The sequence below is a fragment of the Eurosta solidaginis genome, chromosome 5 (genome assembly GCF_040869045.1).
Source record: "Eurosta solidaginis isolate ZX-2024a chromosome 5, ASM4086904v1, whole genome shotgun sequence".
NCBI lineage: Eukaryota > Metazoa > Arthropoda > Insecta > Diptera > Tephritidae > Eurosta > Eurosta solidaginis.
The window spans coordinates 137826831-137842288 of NC_090323.1; the positions used below are offsets into that span (position 1 = coordinate 137826831).

At 36.3% G+C, this 15458-nt stretch overlaps 1 protein-coding gene across 2 annotated transcripts in view; it reads right to left on the bottom strand.

Moving 5' to 3' along the window:
• The window catches only part of FoxL1 (Forkhead box L1), a 54217-nt gene extending 41705 nt beyond the window's left edge, over positions 1 to 12512 (bottom strand). Inside the window, exons 1-2 of one of the 2 annotated variants that reach the window (XM_067756778.1) lie at positions 12441 to 12512; positions 7787 to 8346 (exon numbers count right to left, since the gene is read on the bottom strand). In XM_067756778.1, the coding sequence (XP_067612879.1) occupies positions 7787 to 8112 (326 nt within the window). In that variant the 5' untranslated portion in view covers positions 8113 to 8346; positions 12441 to 12512. Of the gene's footprint in view, positions 1 to 7786; positions 8388 to 12440 lie in introns of those variants that run through there. The other variant, XM_067756776.1, reaches the window with a different exon arrangement.
• Positions 12513 to 15458: the final 2946 nt, after the last annotated feature.

A 15458-nucleotide genomic window follows, 5' to 3' on the forward strand; every position in this document is an offset into this window, starting at 1 on the left:
GTCACAAAGATTTTCTTTTTTTATTCCTCTCGGACTTCACGTAGTTCAGCCGCTAATGATTCGAAACCGTGGAACGCTTCTTTAAAATTAATTCTAGGTTCTTGCAATCTAACCAGAACCGAACAAAACTCCCTAAGATTGAATGCCAGAAATACGCCGGAGCGTATTTGTCAATTCGCATAACATGTCCTAGCTAGCGAATACCTTAGGCTTTTATTAGTCGCACTATCTAAATGTCTGTATACAATTCATACAGCTTATATTTATAGCTTCCTTGACGGTGAGTGTCATCATCACGGATGTGAACACAAATCTTCCGGAGAACTTTTCTCTCGAACACTCCAAGAATCTCATATTCCTCATTTTTGTAGAGCGTGATATTTGTTGACTTGACTTTTCAATTGGCTAGTCAGTTAAAAGTAACACTTCTTGGCAGGAGCTATTCTCCGTTTGACATACAAGGTCACGAGTTGAGACTTAATTTAATTAACTCAAAGAATTTTTGGCTTGGATTGTTCGCAGATATTTCATCGCCAATAGTAGTAATATTGTTAGAGTTTACCGAACAAGTAAGAACTCATTAAAGACATTCGGGTCAATTTCGCACATCTGGTTATTTTTTCGATAGAAATGCAGTTTCTTAAGGTTGTTCCATAGTTTTCTAGATGGGAGAGAAGGATTTAGTTTTTGTTGACAATACCAGTTTTTGCTTGCATAATCACAGTTGTTGCTGTATTTCGTGCAATTTTATATTCATGCCACGCTGCGCTTGTATTCGATCTTCTCCACTTGGCATGTAATTTTGAACTTAATTGAATTGGATTACGTTTATGAATCGCGCTTACTTTTTTATTAAGCCATGGACAAAATTTAATGACAATGTTAGTAGTACGGAGGGGGACGAGCCGATCGAAAATGGCAATCAAATTGTTATTAAGGAATCCAAGTTTTTCGTCTACAGTCCCATTCCAACAAATAGTATTACAATCAGAAAACAGTCACGGTACGAGAATGCAACACCACTAGGGGGACGTCCAGGCACTACATCGAGAATACAAAAAATCAAATCATGGTCTGATATAAAGAAAAGAGATAATAAAATAATGTAAAAGGCTCGGTCTAGAATTTCTCACGTATCTAGTAGGCGCTTCGTTGTTTACTATAGTCAGGTCTGCTGCTGAGGTTTGATCACGCAGTTTGACACTAATGGAATCATTTTCAAGTAAATTGACATTGAAGTATTCGTAGTCAATAACATAAACGGATAATTTAGAGAAGAAACCATCTAAAAACTGACATTTATTTGGATTATACACACATGAAACAAATGCTTTGGCTAAATCGTCCGAGACCTCTGAAACTATGTATATACTTTGTACCGCAACCTTCAGACTTAGAAAGAAGTTTGATTTTGAGCGATTTCTTGCAGTATTTAGCTACCGAACCCCCTTTTTGTGCTTCCGATCATTACGTACAATATTATAATTGTTAATACAACACAGGAGATCACTGATGTGTTCACCAAACCAGGTTTAAGAGATACAGGTAATATCTATTAAAGACTGATCATAGTCCATTTTATCAGCGCTCAGCTCAAAGTTTCTTACTGTACTACTTTTACATTTTGCTGAACAACATGCATTTCTACCTATCCTAAAAAATTTTGCTAACAAAGACATTATTTAGACATTTTGTTAAAATGGTCTTGTCTAAGGGAAATAATTAATAAAGTCCCACCTTAGGAAGTCGGTAAAAACAGTCCTAACTGAATTTTCTTTAATAGATATGACGGTATATTATAGTATGCCAATTTAAGTCCCTTGTAAATTTGGAGAATAGAATAAATAAAATTTAATTCAGGGAACAAAATGAGGGAACTGGAAAAACTTGCAAAAAGGTTTTAGCTTGTAGAAATTTATAGAAACTTCGGAAATAAAACCTTAAGTTTAAATAAGTTTTAATAAGGTAAGGTTGAACTGGCCGGTCAATAAAGACCTTACATAGACCGAATGTGTCCATTACCAGAATTTGTTTTACGACCAAACGTAAGAGTCCCAAGTAGGTAACAGGACTTATGTTATAAAATTACTCCGTCGTCTTGGCAAATACTTGAAGTTTTCTAGGATCTAGATTAATTGGTGACTCGAGATCTGACAACTCTATCTCCCCTAATGGCTGGAGCCTTGAGGTCCGACATCTGATTTGAAGTTAATCAGGAACCAATGGGAAACAATTTTAAACGAATGCAAAACATTTGCAATTGAAACTCTCGCCAAAGTTTCCGTACATTCGAAAGAGAAAACCCAAAAAACGTTCTAAAGGTAATTTAAATGAGATGATTACGGATGATTCAGAGTCTGATTTTAAAAACAATACTTTCCTGGTGATCGTTGATTCAGTAATCACTGGCATTACTGAACGATTTGAAGCTATGAGAAATTTGAGCGAGACGTTTTCCTTTTTGTGGCAATTTGAAGATAGGGATGAAACTACGGTTCGGGAGAGCGCAGAAAAATTTGTCGAAAAATACAAGTCCGACATTTCTCAAATCTTAGAATGCGAAATAATTCACTTGAAACACATTTACGAAGCAAATTTTGATAAAGGTCTGTCACCATTGGAATTGCTAAATGCCATCTACATATGTTCAAAATCTGGATACACTTTTCCCCAACATTTGTGTTGCTTTACGTATCTTTTGCATTATACCTGTCACTGTAGCTAGTGCAGAACTTTCCTTCAGCGTCCTTTCAAGAATCAAAAACTTTCATAGATCGTGTTCATCTAAAGAGCGAGTTTCGGGACGTGCCACGCTTTGTGTTGAATCCGTTTTGGCAAGACAGTTAAATTTTGATATTATTATAAACAAGTAAGGAAGGCTAAGTTCAGGTGTAACCGAACATTACATACTCAGTTGAGAGCTATGGAGACAAAATAAGGGGAAATCACCATGTAGGAAAATGAACCTCGGGTAACCCTGTAATGTGTTTGTATGACATGCGTATCAAATGAAAAGTATTAAGGAGTATTTTAAGAGGGAGTGGGCCATAGTTTTATAGGTGGACACCTTTTCGAGATATCGCCATAAAGGTGGGCCAGGGCTATTTCTAGAATTTGTTTGTACGATATGGGTATCAAATGAAAGGTGTTAATGAGTATTTTAAAAGGGAGTGGGGCTTAGTTTTATAGGTGGACGCCTTTTCGAAATATCGCCATAAGGTGGACCAGGGGTGACTCTGGAATTTATTTGTACGATATGGGTATCAAATGAAAGGTGTTAATAATTATTTTAAAAGGGAGTGGGCCTTAGTTCTATAGGTGGACTAATTTTGGGTATATCGTTATAAAGGTGGACCATGCGTTTGTACAATAAGGGTATCAAACGAAAAGTGTTAATGAGTGTTTTAAAAGGGAGTGGGCCTTAGTTCTATGGGTTGACGCCTTTTCGAGATATTGCCATAAAGGTGGACCAGGGGTGACTCTAGAATTTGTTTGTAAGATATGGGTATCAAATGAAAGGTGTTAATGAGTATTTTAAAAGGGAGTGGGCCTTAGTTCTATAGGTGAACGCCTTTTCGGGATATCGTTATAAAGGTGGACCAGGGGTGACTCTAGAATTAGTTTGTACGATATGGGTACCAAATAAAAGGTGTTAATGAGTATTTTAAAAGGGAGTGGGCCTTAGTTCTATGGGTGGACGCCTTTTCGAGATATTGCCATAAAGGTGTACCAGGGGTGACTCTAGAATTAATTTGTACGATATGAGTATCAAATGAAAGGTGTTAATGAGTATTTTAAAAGTGGGTGCGCCTTAGTTCTATGGGTGGACGCCTTTTCGAGATATCGCCATAAAGGTGGACCAGGGATGACTCTAGAATGCGTTTGTACAATATGGGTATCAAACGAAAGATGTTAATGAGTATTTTAAAAGGGAGTGGGCCTTAGTTCTATAGGTGGACGCCTTTTCGAAATATCGCCATAAAGGTGGACCAGGGGTGACTCTAGAATTAATTTGTACGATATGAGTATCAAATGAAAGGTGTTAATGAGTATTTTAAAAGTGGTTGGGCCTTAGTTCTATGGGTGGACGCCTTTTCGAGATATCGCCATAAAGGTGGACCAGGGATGACTCTAGAATTTGTTTGTACGATATGGGTACCAAATGAAAGGTGTTAATGATTATTTTAAAATGGAGTGGGCCTTAGTTCTATAGGTGGACGCCTTTTCGAGATATCGCCATAAAGGTGGACCCGGGGTGACTTTAGAATTTTTTACGATATGGGTATCAAATGAAAGGTGTTAACGAGTATTTTAAAAGGGAGTGGGCCTAAATTCTATAGGTGGACGCCTTTTCGGGATATCGTTATAAAGGTGGACCAGGGTTGACTCTAGAATGCGTTTGTACATTATGGGTATCAAACGAAAGATGTTAATGAGTATTTTAAAAGGGAGTGGGCCTTAGTTCTATAGGTGGACGCCTTTTCGAAATATCGCCATAAAGGTGGACCAGGGGTGACTCTAGAATTAATTTGTACGATATGGGTATCAAATGAAAGGTGTTAATGAGTATTTTAAAAGGGAGTGGGCGTTAGTTCTATAGGTGGACGCCTTTTCGGGATATCGTTATAAAGGTGGACCAGGGGTGGCTCTATAATGTGTTTGTACCATATGGGTGTCAAATTAAAGGTATTAATAAGAATTTTCAAAGGGAGTGGTGGTAGTTGTATATGTGAAGGCGTTTTCGAGATATCGACCAAAATGTGGACCAGGGTGACCCAGCACATCATCTGTCGGGTACCGCTAATTTATTTATATATGTAATACCACGAACAGTATTCCTGCCATGATTCCGAGGGCTTTTGATTTCGCCCTGCAGAACTTTTTCATTTTCTTTTACTTAATATGGTAGGTGTCACACCTATTTTACAAAGTTTTTTTCTAAAGTTATATTTTGCGTCAATAAACCAATCCAATTACCATGTTTCAACCCTTTTTTCGTATTTGGTATAGAATTATGGCACTTTTTGCATTTTTCGTAATTTTCGATATCGAAAAGGTGGGCGTGGTCATAGTCAGATTTCGGCCATTTTTTATGCCAATAGAAAGTGAGTTCAGATAATTATGTGAACTGAGTTTAGTAAAGATATATCGATTTTTGCTCAAGTTATCGTGTTAATGGCCGAGCGGAAGGACAGACGGTCGACTGTGTATAAAAACTGGGCGTGGCTTCAACCGATTTCGCTCTTATTCACAGAAAACAGTTATCGTGCTAGAGTCTAAGCCGCTACCAAATTTCACAAGGATTGGTAAATTTTTGTTCGACTTATGGCATTAAATTTATCCTAGACAAATCAAATGAAAAAGGGCGGAGCCACGCCCATTTTGAAATTTTCTTTTATTTTTGTATTTTCTTGCACCATATCATTACTGGAGTTGAATGTTGACATAATTTACTTATATAATGTAAAGATATACAATTTTTTGTAAAAATTTCACTTTAAAAAATTTTTTTTTTAAAAGTGGGCGTGGTCATTCTCCGATTTTGCTAATTTTTGTTAAGCATACATATAGTAATAGGAGTAACGTTCCTGCCAAATTTCATCATGATATCTTCAACGACTGCCAAATTACAGCTTGCAAAACTTCTAAGTTACCTTCTTTTAAAAGTGGGCGGTGCCACGCCCATTGTCCAAAATTTTACTCATTTTCTATTCTGCGTCATAAGTTCAACGCACCTACCAAGTTTCATCGCTTTATCCCTCTTTGGTAATGACATATCGCAATTTTTCGATTTTTCGAAATTTTCGGTATCGAAAAAGTGGGCGTGGTTATAGTCCGATATCGTTCATTTTAAATAGCGATCTGAGATGAGCGCCCAGGAATCTACACATCAAATTTCGTCAAGATATCTCAAAATGTACTCAAGTTATCGTGTTAACGGACGGACGGACGGACATGGCTTAATCAAATTTTTTTTCGATACTGATGATTTTGATATATGGAAGTCTATATCTATCTCGATTCCTTTATACCTGTACAACCAACCGTTATCCAATCAAAGTTAATGTACTCTGTGAGCTCTGCTCAACTCAGTATAAAAATTTTGTAGCGAAAAAAGCAAGAAAAGCCACTTTTTGATATCCGAACCTTCTATATTGAATAATTAAAATTTATAATCATCATTAAATTTATCAGAAATGCATTAAAATGCTACCAAATAACTAGAAAAGATTATTTGTGTTAATTTTATTTTCAGCTCTTAGTCCAAAAATCATTTAGTTGATGTGGCAAACAATTTTTTTGATGTAATCCATCAATAATGATTCATGAATGAGACGTAATTAATTCCAATTATCAAAATCAAATCAAATGTATTCGTGGATTTTTTATAGGGGGCCCGTAAATTGTTTAGTCCCGGGCCCACATTTTCTTTCTACGACCCTGCCCATAGCACAAAATCTAAAACAGTGTTAGAGTGTAAGCTATCTCTGAAAAGAATCGGGATAGGGAGAAATATACATATATATGGTGTTCCTGGGATGAGCTAGGTAAACAATGCGCTCGGAACTTACACCATGGACGTTGCAATTAGATTGGCCGAGATTAAAAGAAGGCGAGAGTTGCACATGATCGACCCAACAAGAGAGGCGTGAAAGCAAGCGCGGGGCTGCAAAATGTCGAAGACCATGTGCAGGTAATACAGCGACTAGCTAAGTTACTCTTATCATTGAAAAGAGGTGAATGTAGGCTCATGATGGGTATTCTGACTGGACACTGCCTTCTAGAGGAAACGATCGATCACGTTTTGTGTTCATGTCCTGCGCTCGCAAGGCTAAGACTCCAGCTGTTAGGAGAGGCATAGCTATCAGATATAGAAGCAGCAAGTAGCATATGTCCTAGAAAGATTCAAGTATTTGCCAAGAGGACGCAGTTATGCTATAACATAAGTTTCTCAATTTGGTCGTTAAGCAAACTTCTGGTAAAACTCATGCAGTCTATGTGAGGTCCTCACGGACCAGCCAATTGATTGATTGATAAACCTAACCTAGAAATTTGTGAGAAAATTAAAAGACTCCCAACTAGATTAACAAATAATTTCATTCAGGTAGATCGCCTCCTTTTCAAGGCTCAAAAGTAAAAAAGCTTGGTAATACTATTTGTGTTTTCGTATCTAACATTTAGCTTAAGCATATAACTTAGCAGTAAACTGATATATTCTATGCCTTAGTTACTTTTGCAGTCGAAACCAAATATTTGTACAAAAATGCATTTTCGCAACCTGTCTCGTAGAAAAATTTTTGGTTCGTAACAACAAGAGGCATCATAATTTCGAAGGCGCGGTATATGTTGCCAAAGTCTAATGGCGTTTTCTTTTCTAAAAATAATGTCGCCATTTGGTTTCTCTCTCGTAAGTTTGTATGATACCTTCACAATATAGTTCCCACTGAGTGAGAAAAGGCAAACAATTTTTCCAGAATAGAAAACGCTATAAAATACATGCCTTTAAAGTACAGACATCTTTTGGATATTATGTTTGATTTGTAGCGATGTGAACAAAATCGGGTGCAATACGAATTTCTGAAATGCTCTTACCCCGGTGTGAAATATATAGATATAAGTATCTTTCGTCTATTAAATATGTAGGTGAAAACACATACAAGACTAGGTTAATATATCCTAAAAAATAGGAATGTATTAAAAAAAAAAAACTTTGTTAATATCTATATATCACAAATGGGTTGAGAATTTTCAAGCTATTTAAATACAGTTTAAATTTTGTAATTACTTTTCCATAATAAATTTATAGATGCCACTCAATGTAAGCCGCTGGTTGGGCGCGCTGCTAATAGCCATAGCGATAAGAGCGATATATGAAAATGGAGGTTTCTCCGGACGATGTGAGCTTTGCAGGAAGGATAACGGTATTGACCAAAAATTGTTATTTATCCTTAGAAACGGATGCAATTGCTGATAATAATAAGCAACAGCAGCAACATTATTATCTGACAGCATAGCAGCTACCGACGGATTATTGGCACACAAATATTCGGAACGCCCCAAATGCATTTCGTTCAGCGGCGTGGCTGCCGGATAATACGGTGAGGGAAGCATTTATTTTTATAAGCACTTTCACTTGCTAATTTATTTTATTATTATTTTTCACTAGAATGCTTTACAGATTACAAATATTTAATTGCTTTTTAACAATCTTTACACTTGTAGTATATTTACTTAAACGCTCGTATTTATATACCACGTAAATGCTCCAAACACAAATAATCCCGCCTCGTACGATATCTTTGAACTATGTAAATGATAATGCGACGGGTAGTTTCGAGAAAGATGCTGAAAATGTATAAAACAAAGCAGAAATATTGCACCATGAATGGCCGATGATCTACTTTAGACTGACTAACTAAATATATATCTCTGTTAGCATCATCATGAAGGAGTTGGGAAAATATGCGCAGAAGAAAATTGCTCCCCTCATTTATCTCAATATTTCTTTGAATAGGTATTGGGTAAATTACATATGCACGAGTATATACACACAATCGTATGTACATATATGTGCACAGTATGGAGGTATGTATCTCTTGGAAAAACAATGGCTGTCAAGCGATCCTCATAACGGTAGCAGATTTTCTCAAAAGCATGCCTATTAGAGAATGTGTGAGCGCATTATGTATATATGTGAATATCGTATAGTATGTATGTGTGTGCGTATCATGTATGTAAATTTGTTTTTAAGTGTTCCAATGATTGTAGTGGTACATACATACAGACATATGCGGGAAAAGTAACATTTCGCACATCTAGATCAATAGGGAGCTAACTCAAAAATCTGGGTTTTCGAAGCCATGAGTCTCTCCGGACTTCCCAATTCAATACCTACTGAACTGTATACTCGATTTATTAATACCTTCATTAGTCAACGAGAACAGACTTAGTAAAAATTTAAAATTGCATTGGCGCATATGTGCGAGGCAGCCAGTTTTTTATTTTCTGAAGATGGCGATTTTTTTAGTTAATCGCAGTTTTGATCTAGTCTGCGATTTGAGTGATCAAGCTATCCTTTTGGCTGCTGCTGTTATTTGCCATTATAAATTGTTGTTGCTTACTAGGTAGAGGCTATTCGAATAATGAATCCTTTTATTCCAGAAGCGTTTGTAATTAGCATATAAGTATGTATGTGTATGAATTATTAATATAATTATAATTCCATTGAAATATATACATATGTAACATTTTTTTTTTTGGAAAATGTCAAACAATTTGTAATTCATAACCTAAATGAATGATAAGCAAAATAACTGCGTGCATTTACATGGAGAATAGTGAAAAAAGTAATTTATGGTTCACCCATTCTAATATTGGGCAGACAGATCACTTGATCCCGTGCTTGCTTATCAGTGAAGATCTTAAAGCCATAATGGTGGTAAGAGGTTGACACAAGCGAGAGGAAATGGCGAAAGGTACGATACACCTACAAATGTATACAACGATGGCTCCAAATTAAAAGCCCCGTCACATAAGCAGTTTTTCATATGTAAGAGTTTAACACAATCTTTTGCATTATGAGTAGATTGGACATTATTTTATAGAGAAAGGCAGATTGAGCGACACTGTCACCATCTGACATGAAAAAGTAGCCAACCTCCAGCATTTGTTCCAAGCAAAGCATAAGAAAAAGAATTGTGACATTTGCTTTCGCTAAGGGTGCTTTCACACTTTGCAAGTGAAGTTATTTCTCCCACTTGTTGGTACTTTTCTAACATTATGCACAGTTAAAAACTTCAATTTAACAAATAGATACGATACAAATATGATAGAAAGTGTTTTTCTTGCATAGCGATAATGTGTATAACAGTGCTTCCCGAAATTTTGTATGTGAATGGGCAAGGCGAAAAAAATTTGAATTGCTAAGTCTGATATTCCTTTATGTATTTACAAACGCAAGATCTTGCGTGGTTGTGACATGCATCAGATTGCGTTGAACGCATCTATATGAAAAGTTTATTGTGGTTCCGCCTTAATGAAAGCGGGAGATCCTGATGTATTCCGTGCTTCTTCGGTAATAAGCAGATCCCATATTACGTTTTACGATCCGTGATCGAAACTCATTTTTTAAATCACAATTGCTCTGAACTGGTGGATTGAATTAATAACTTGTGTGAACTATCGACAGATAATAATGGTTAGATCCATAACTTATTACAATTTTTAGAAATAGTTTGACAGTTGCATATCTATTGGATTTCAGTCACTAATCTTTAAACGTAATATGAGCCCAGATCACACCCCATGGCGTGGTATTGCTTAAAGCAATAAATAGGAACCAGCATTAACACAAACAACAATGTCGGTCTTGAAATCCAGCGAAGGATCAGTCCTGCTAATAAATGCGACTTTGGACAAAGTAGGCGATTGAGTAAAGTCCTCTCTCGGGGAAACGAAAATCCTGCTCTACAAGTCACTTATCGTACGCGTCCTGCTATAGGAGGCAGAACCATGGACAATGACAACATTAGATGAGGCGGCTATGGGAGTGCTACGCGTCGCCAACGGCGAGTACCAAAGAAGATTTAAAGATGTACGAGCTTCATGCAGACACCAACATAGTCCAGCGAATTAAAACACAGCGGATAGGTTGCTACGTCATGTCATGAGAACGAAAGATGATCCTGCAGCCAAAAAAGTATTCTTATCGAGACCCGCCTATGGAAGCAGAGGAAGAGGGCGGCCCAAGCTCCGCTGAAAGGAACAGGTGGAAAACGATTTAAATTACAGTTTAGACGCTTAAGCGCCAATTAACTAAGTAAGTTAAGCATTTTATCTGGGACCGTATCATGTCATAGGATCATGGATCGAAATCCATTTCCACCCAAACGATGAAAAAATGTATAAAGAATTGTGGATTTTATGTGTACGCATGAACGACTCATATGTCACTAATACGACTCATCATTTTTGAGCTATTTGGATTTAAAAATAGATTTCGACCACGAATCGTAAAAAGCTATACGGGCCCTGAGCTAAAAAAAATTTCAGGGGAGTTGAGTCTTTGGCTTAAGTGCAGTATACGGACAATTCCAAAATCAAAAAATGAAGTATGAGGATTGATAGACATGGTCAAGGTGAGTATAACTACACAATTTTGTTTGTGGGCAAATGACAATAACAGGAGTTATTAAGGTCAAAGTTCATATGAAGCATTTTTTTAAATCTAAATTTCTCTTTAAGTATCGAACCGATTTTCAAAATTTTTTTTCATTGTATAGGTAGTAAAATTACCTTTCATTTGATATGCTGTTTGTATTCCTATCCCGTAAAATACTTACAAAATTCGTTGTTTAAAAGTGCTATATTTACTAAGTAAATTTATTTATTTGTACATATGTATGTATGTGTATGTATATTGAAATAAAGCCAGTATGGCCTTATTGCCATTTTCAAAATATAGTTTTTGTAATTTTATTAGGCTGTACCTAAAAACGCGCAAAAGAGTGCGTACCGTGGCATATTGCCACGGTTCAGGCAACCACCCGGACTTGGCATGGCGTAGCCCAGAGTTATTTAAATAAGCGCGGCCGAAGGCCGCCAACTCGGAATGGTGTTCTGCACATAAAGGAAACAAATACCAGGTGTTCTGCGCAGAATTACTGTTAATTTGCCCAAAATTAAGTTTTGGTATACCAGGAACAGGACAGTTGGTATTGCATTGATGGGCCTAAGGATATTATATATAAATTTAAATGAAAGCTTAAATTATTTCCCATCTACCAAACTATATTTTCATATAATTAATACAGCAATTAAAAATTAAAAAAAAATTAAGTTTTTAAAAATTTTGATATGTTTTTTAAAAAATTATATTATTTCAGGAAATTCTTTGCAGTTATATATTTAAGATATACATCAAATGAAAGGTATTGGAAATACATATCCAACGACGTCAAATTTTTAAAATCGGTTCAATACTTTAGAAGTAATTTAGATTAAAAAAAAGCTTATTATGAACTTTGACCTTTAATAACTTTTGTTGTTGTTGTTTGCCCAACAAAAAAAAATATACCATTATGTTTCTCTTATTAATACCTATCGATCTCAATTTTTCGTTTTTTTATATCAGCATTGTCCGTTTTTTTTTTTTTTTTTTTTTATACATATGTACATATTGTAATGAATTTAGGGAAACTCCGCTTATTTTACACCATCTATTAATGTTCGTATCGCTAAACTGTTGAATAAATAACTCCAATATTCAATAATGAAAATTATTAGACTACTTTGAAAATACTTCACAAAAATACCGATAGCGTGCTTAAATCAAACTGATTGCAGATTACTCAGCTTTAGCCGCTTTTATACCCTGTGCCCAAATGTCTACACGATTCTTCTGCTAAAATTTTCTACTTGGTTACCAGCTATAAACTTACCAGCTTTAAACTACAGATGTACGTTTATAGCCTCTTACATAGCCATATGCACGTGTATATGCGAGTAATACTTCGACCGATGATTGCATACTTTTGTGAGTATCTCAGATATATGCATGTGAATTTGTAGTTTATAGTCTTTTGCATAGCCATGTGTGTGTGTATATGTGAGAACTACTTCGCTTATGATTGCGTACTTTTGTGAGTATTTCACCGCTGCTTGTATGTACACATGTGTAGTATCGGCTTAGAGATGATAGTATCCCTTAGTGTTACTAACATTCGTCACAATATTAAGCAGTTGTAAATTTGAATTTTTCAACAATCCGAAAAGATTTTACAGTTTCGTTAATTCTAAGAGAAAAACATCTGGTTTTCCAGCTACCTTTTATTTGGGTTGCAAGAATGCCAGTTCTGGTAATGACATTGCGGAATTATTTGCAGAATTCTTCAAGTCGACCTACTCATCCAAAAGTTTTCAGCCTGGTCAATACTCGCACAACTTGGAAAATTTCAATTGTATTCCTAATCAAGTAATTGATATGAATACTGTTTTTCAGAGCGTTCTGGCTTTGAAACCGATTTTTTCTACGGGTCCAGATGGTGTTCCTAATTGTGTGCTCAAATATTGCGCAGTTAATTTATCTAAGCCGATATATAAATTATTCCAATTATCTATGGAATCTGCCACTTCTCCATTGATTGGGAAGAAATCATTTATTATACCTTTGCACAAAAAAGGTAGTAGATCTAGTATCGAGAACTATAGAGGTATAGCTAAGCTTTCAGCTATTCCCAAAATATTTGAGCAAATAATTACATTTCAACTTCAACACTTGTGTAGCTCCGAATAATCGCCCTGGCAGCATGATTTTGTGCCGCGTAGATCAGCCACTTCCAACTTGCTCGAGTTCACTTCTTTTGTAATGGATGGATTTTTAAATAATAGGCAAACGGATGTGATCTATACCGACTTCAGTAAAGCTTTTGACTCTGTCAATCATGAGCTTTTTATTTACAAACTTGATTTAATTGGGTTTCCGAATCATTTACTTGTATGGCTCACAAGCTATCTCGCGAATCGGACTGAACAAGTTTTGTTTAAAAACAGTTTTTTAAGGTTGTTTGATGTAACGTCTGGTGTGCCTCAGGGTAGTCATTTGGGTCCATTACTTTTTACCTTGTTTATAAATGACTTACCAATTCTCATACATTCCCAAACTCTTATGTATGCGGATGATGTTAAACTTTGCTACTCATACTTGCATTCGGAGACCTCCCGCGTGGAGCTTCTACAGGCAATTTACTAGTTTTAAACTGCTCAAAATGCAAACCAGTGACATTTCAACGAGTGAAGCCAAGTTTGACATCGTATACACTAAACAGCACGCCTTTGGAGCGTATATCTGTTGTAAGTAATCTAGGCATCCTTTTTGATCCAAAACTGACTTTTAATATGTATATTTCATCAATTGTAAGCAAGGCAGCGGGTATACTTGGATTCGTGAAGCGATGGATTTTAATGATTCGTATCTGACTAAGACCCTCTACACATCGTTGGTACGACCAATCTTAGAGTATTGTTGGTGTGTCTGGTGCCTAGGGTATCAAAACTTTATAAAGCGTATTGAGTCGGTACAGAAGAAATTCATTATATTTGCACTGCGTGGTCTTAACTGGGATTCAAGTGGCATATGCCACCATATAGAAACGGGCTTCTCCTTATTAATCTGCCAACTTTAGAAAATCGAAGAACTTTACTCGGGGTAATCTTCATTCATTAGGTCATTATGGGTGAGATTGACTCCTCTGATATTGTTAGCCGACTAAATTTTGCTGTTCCTGGTAGAACGTCCAGGCACTTTGTGCCTTTTCATTTACTACTTTGCCAGCAAAATTTTGCCAAAAATATTCCACTGCTCAACTGGTGCTCGCACTACAACAACTTATATAACTGTATCAGCTTTGAATGTTCGTTTACCGCGTTGCATAATTCAATACTCTCACGTCTGGCCTGATATTTTTAACTTTCTTTCTGTGAATATTTATCTTAGTAGTCGACCGCTTTGTGTCCGTGTGGACTTTAAGCAAAAAAATAAAAATAAAAATAAACATGTAAGGAAGGTTAAGCTCGGGTGTAACCGAACATTACATACTCAGCTGAGAGGTTTGGAGACAAAATAAGGGAAAATCTCCATGTAGGAAAATGGACCTAGGGTAACCCTGGAATGTGTTTGAATGACATTGGTATCAAATGGAAGGTATTACAGAGTATTTTAAAAGGGAGTGGGCCATAGTTTTATAGGTGGACGCCATTTAGGGATATCGCCATAAAGGTGGACCAGGGGCGACTCTAGAATTTGTTTGTACAATATGGGTATCAAATTAAAGGTATTAATGAGGGTTTTAAAAGGGAGTGACCCTTAGTTGTACATGTAAAGGCGTTTTCGAGATATCGACCAAAATGTGGACCAGGGTGACCCAGAATATCATCTGTCGGGTACCGCTAATTTATTTATATATGCAATACCACGAACAGTATTCCTGCCAAGATGCAAGGGCTTTTGATTTCGCCCTGCAGACCTTTTTCATTTCATTCTACTTAATATGGGAGGTGTCACACCCATTTTACAAAGTTTTTTCTAAAGTTATATTTTGCGTCAATAAACCAGTCGAATGACAATGTTTCATCCCTTTTTTCATATTTGGTATAGAATTATGGCAAGTGGGCGTGGTTGTAGTCCGATTTCGTTCATTTTAAACAGCGATCTGAGATGAGCGCCCAGGAACCTACATACCAAACTTCATTAAAATACCTCAAAATTTACTCAAGTTATCGTGTTTACAGACGGACGGACAGACGGACGGACGGACGGACGGACGGACATGGCTAAATGAATTTCTTTTTTCACCCAGATCATTTTGATATATAAAAGTCTATCTATATCTATCTCGATTAGTTTATGCCGTTACGGATTACCGTTATGCGAACAAAGTTAATATACTCTGTGAGCTCTG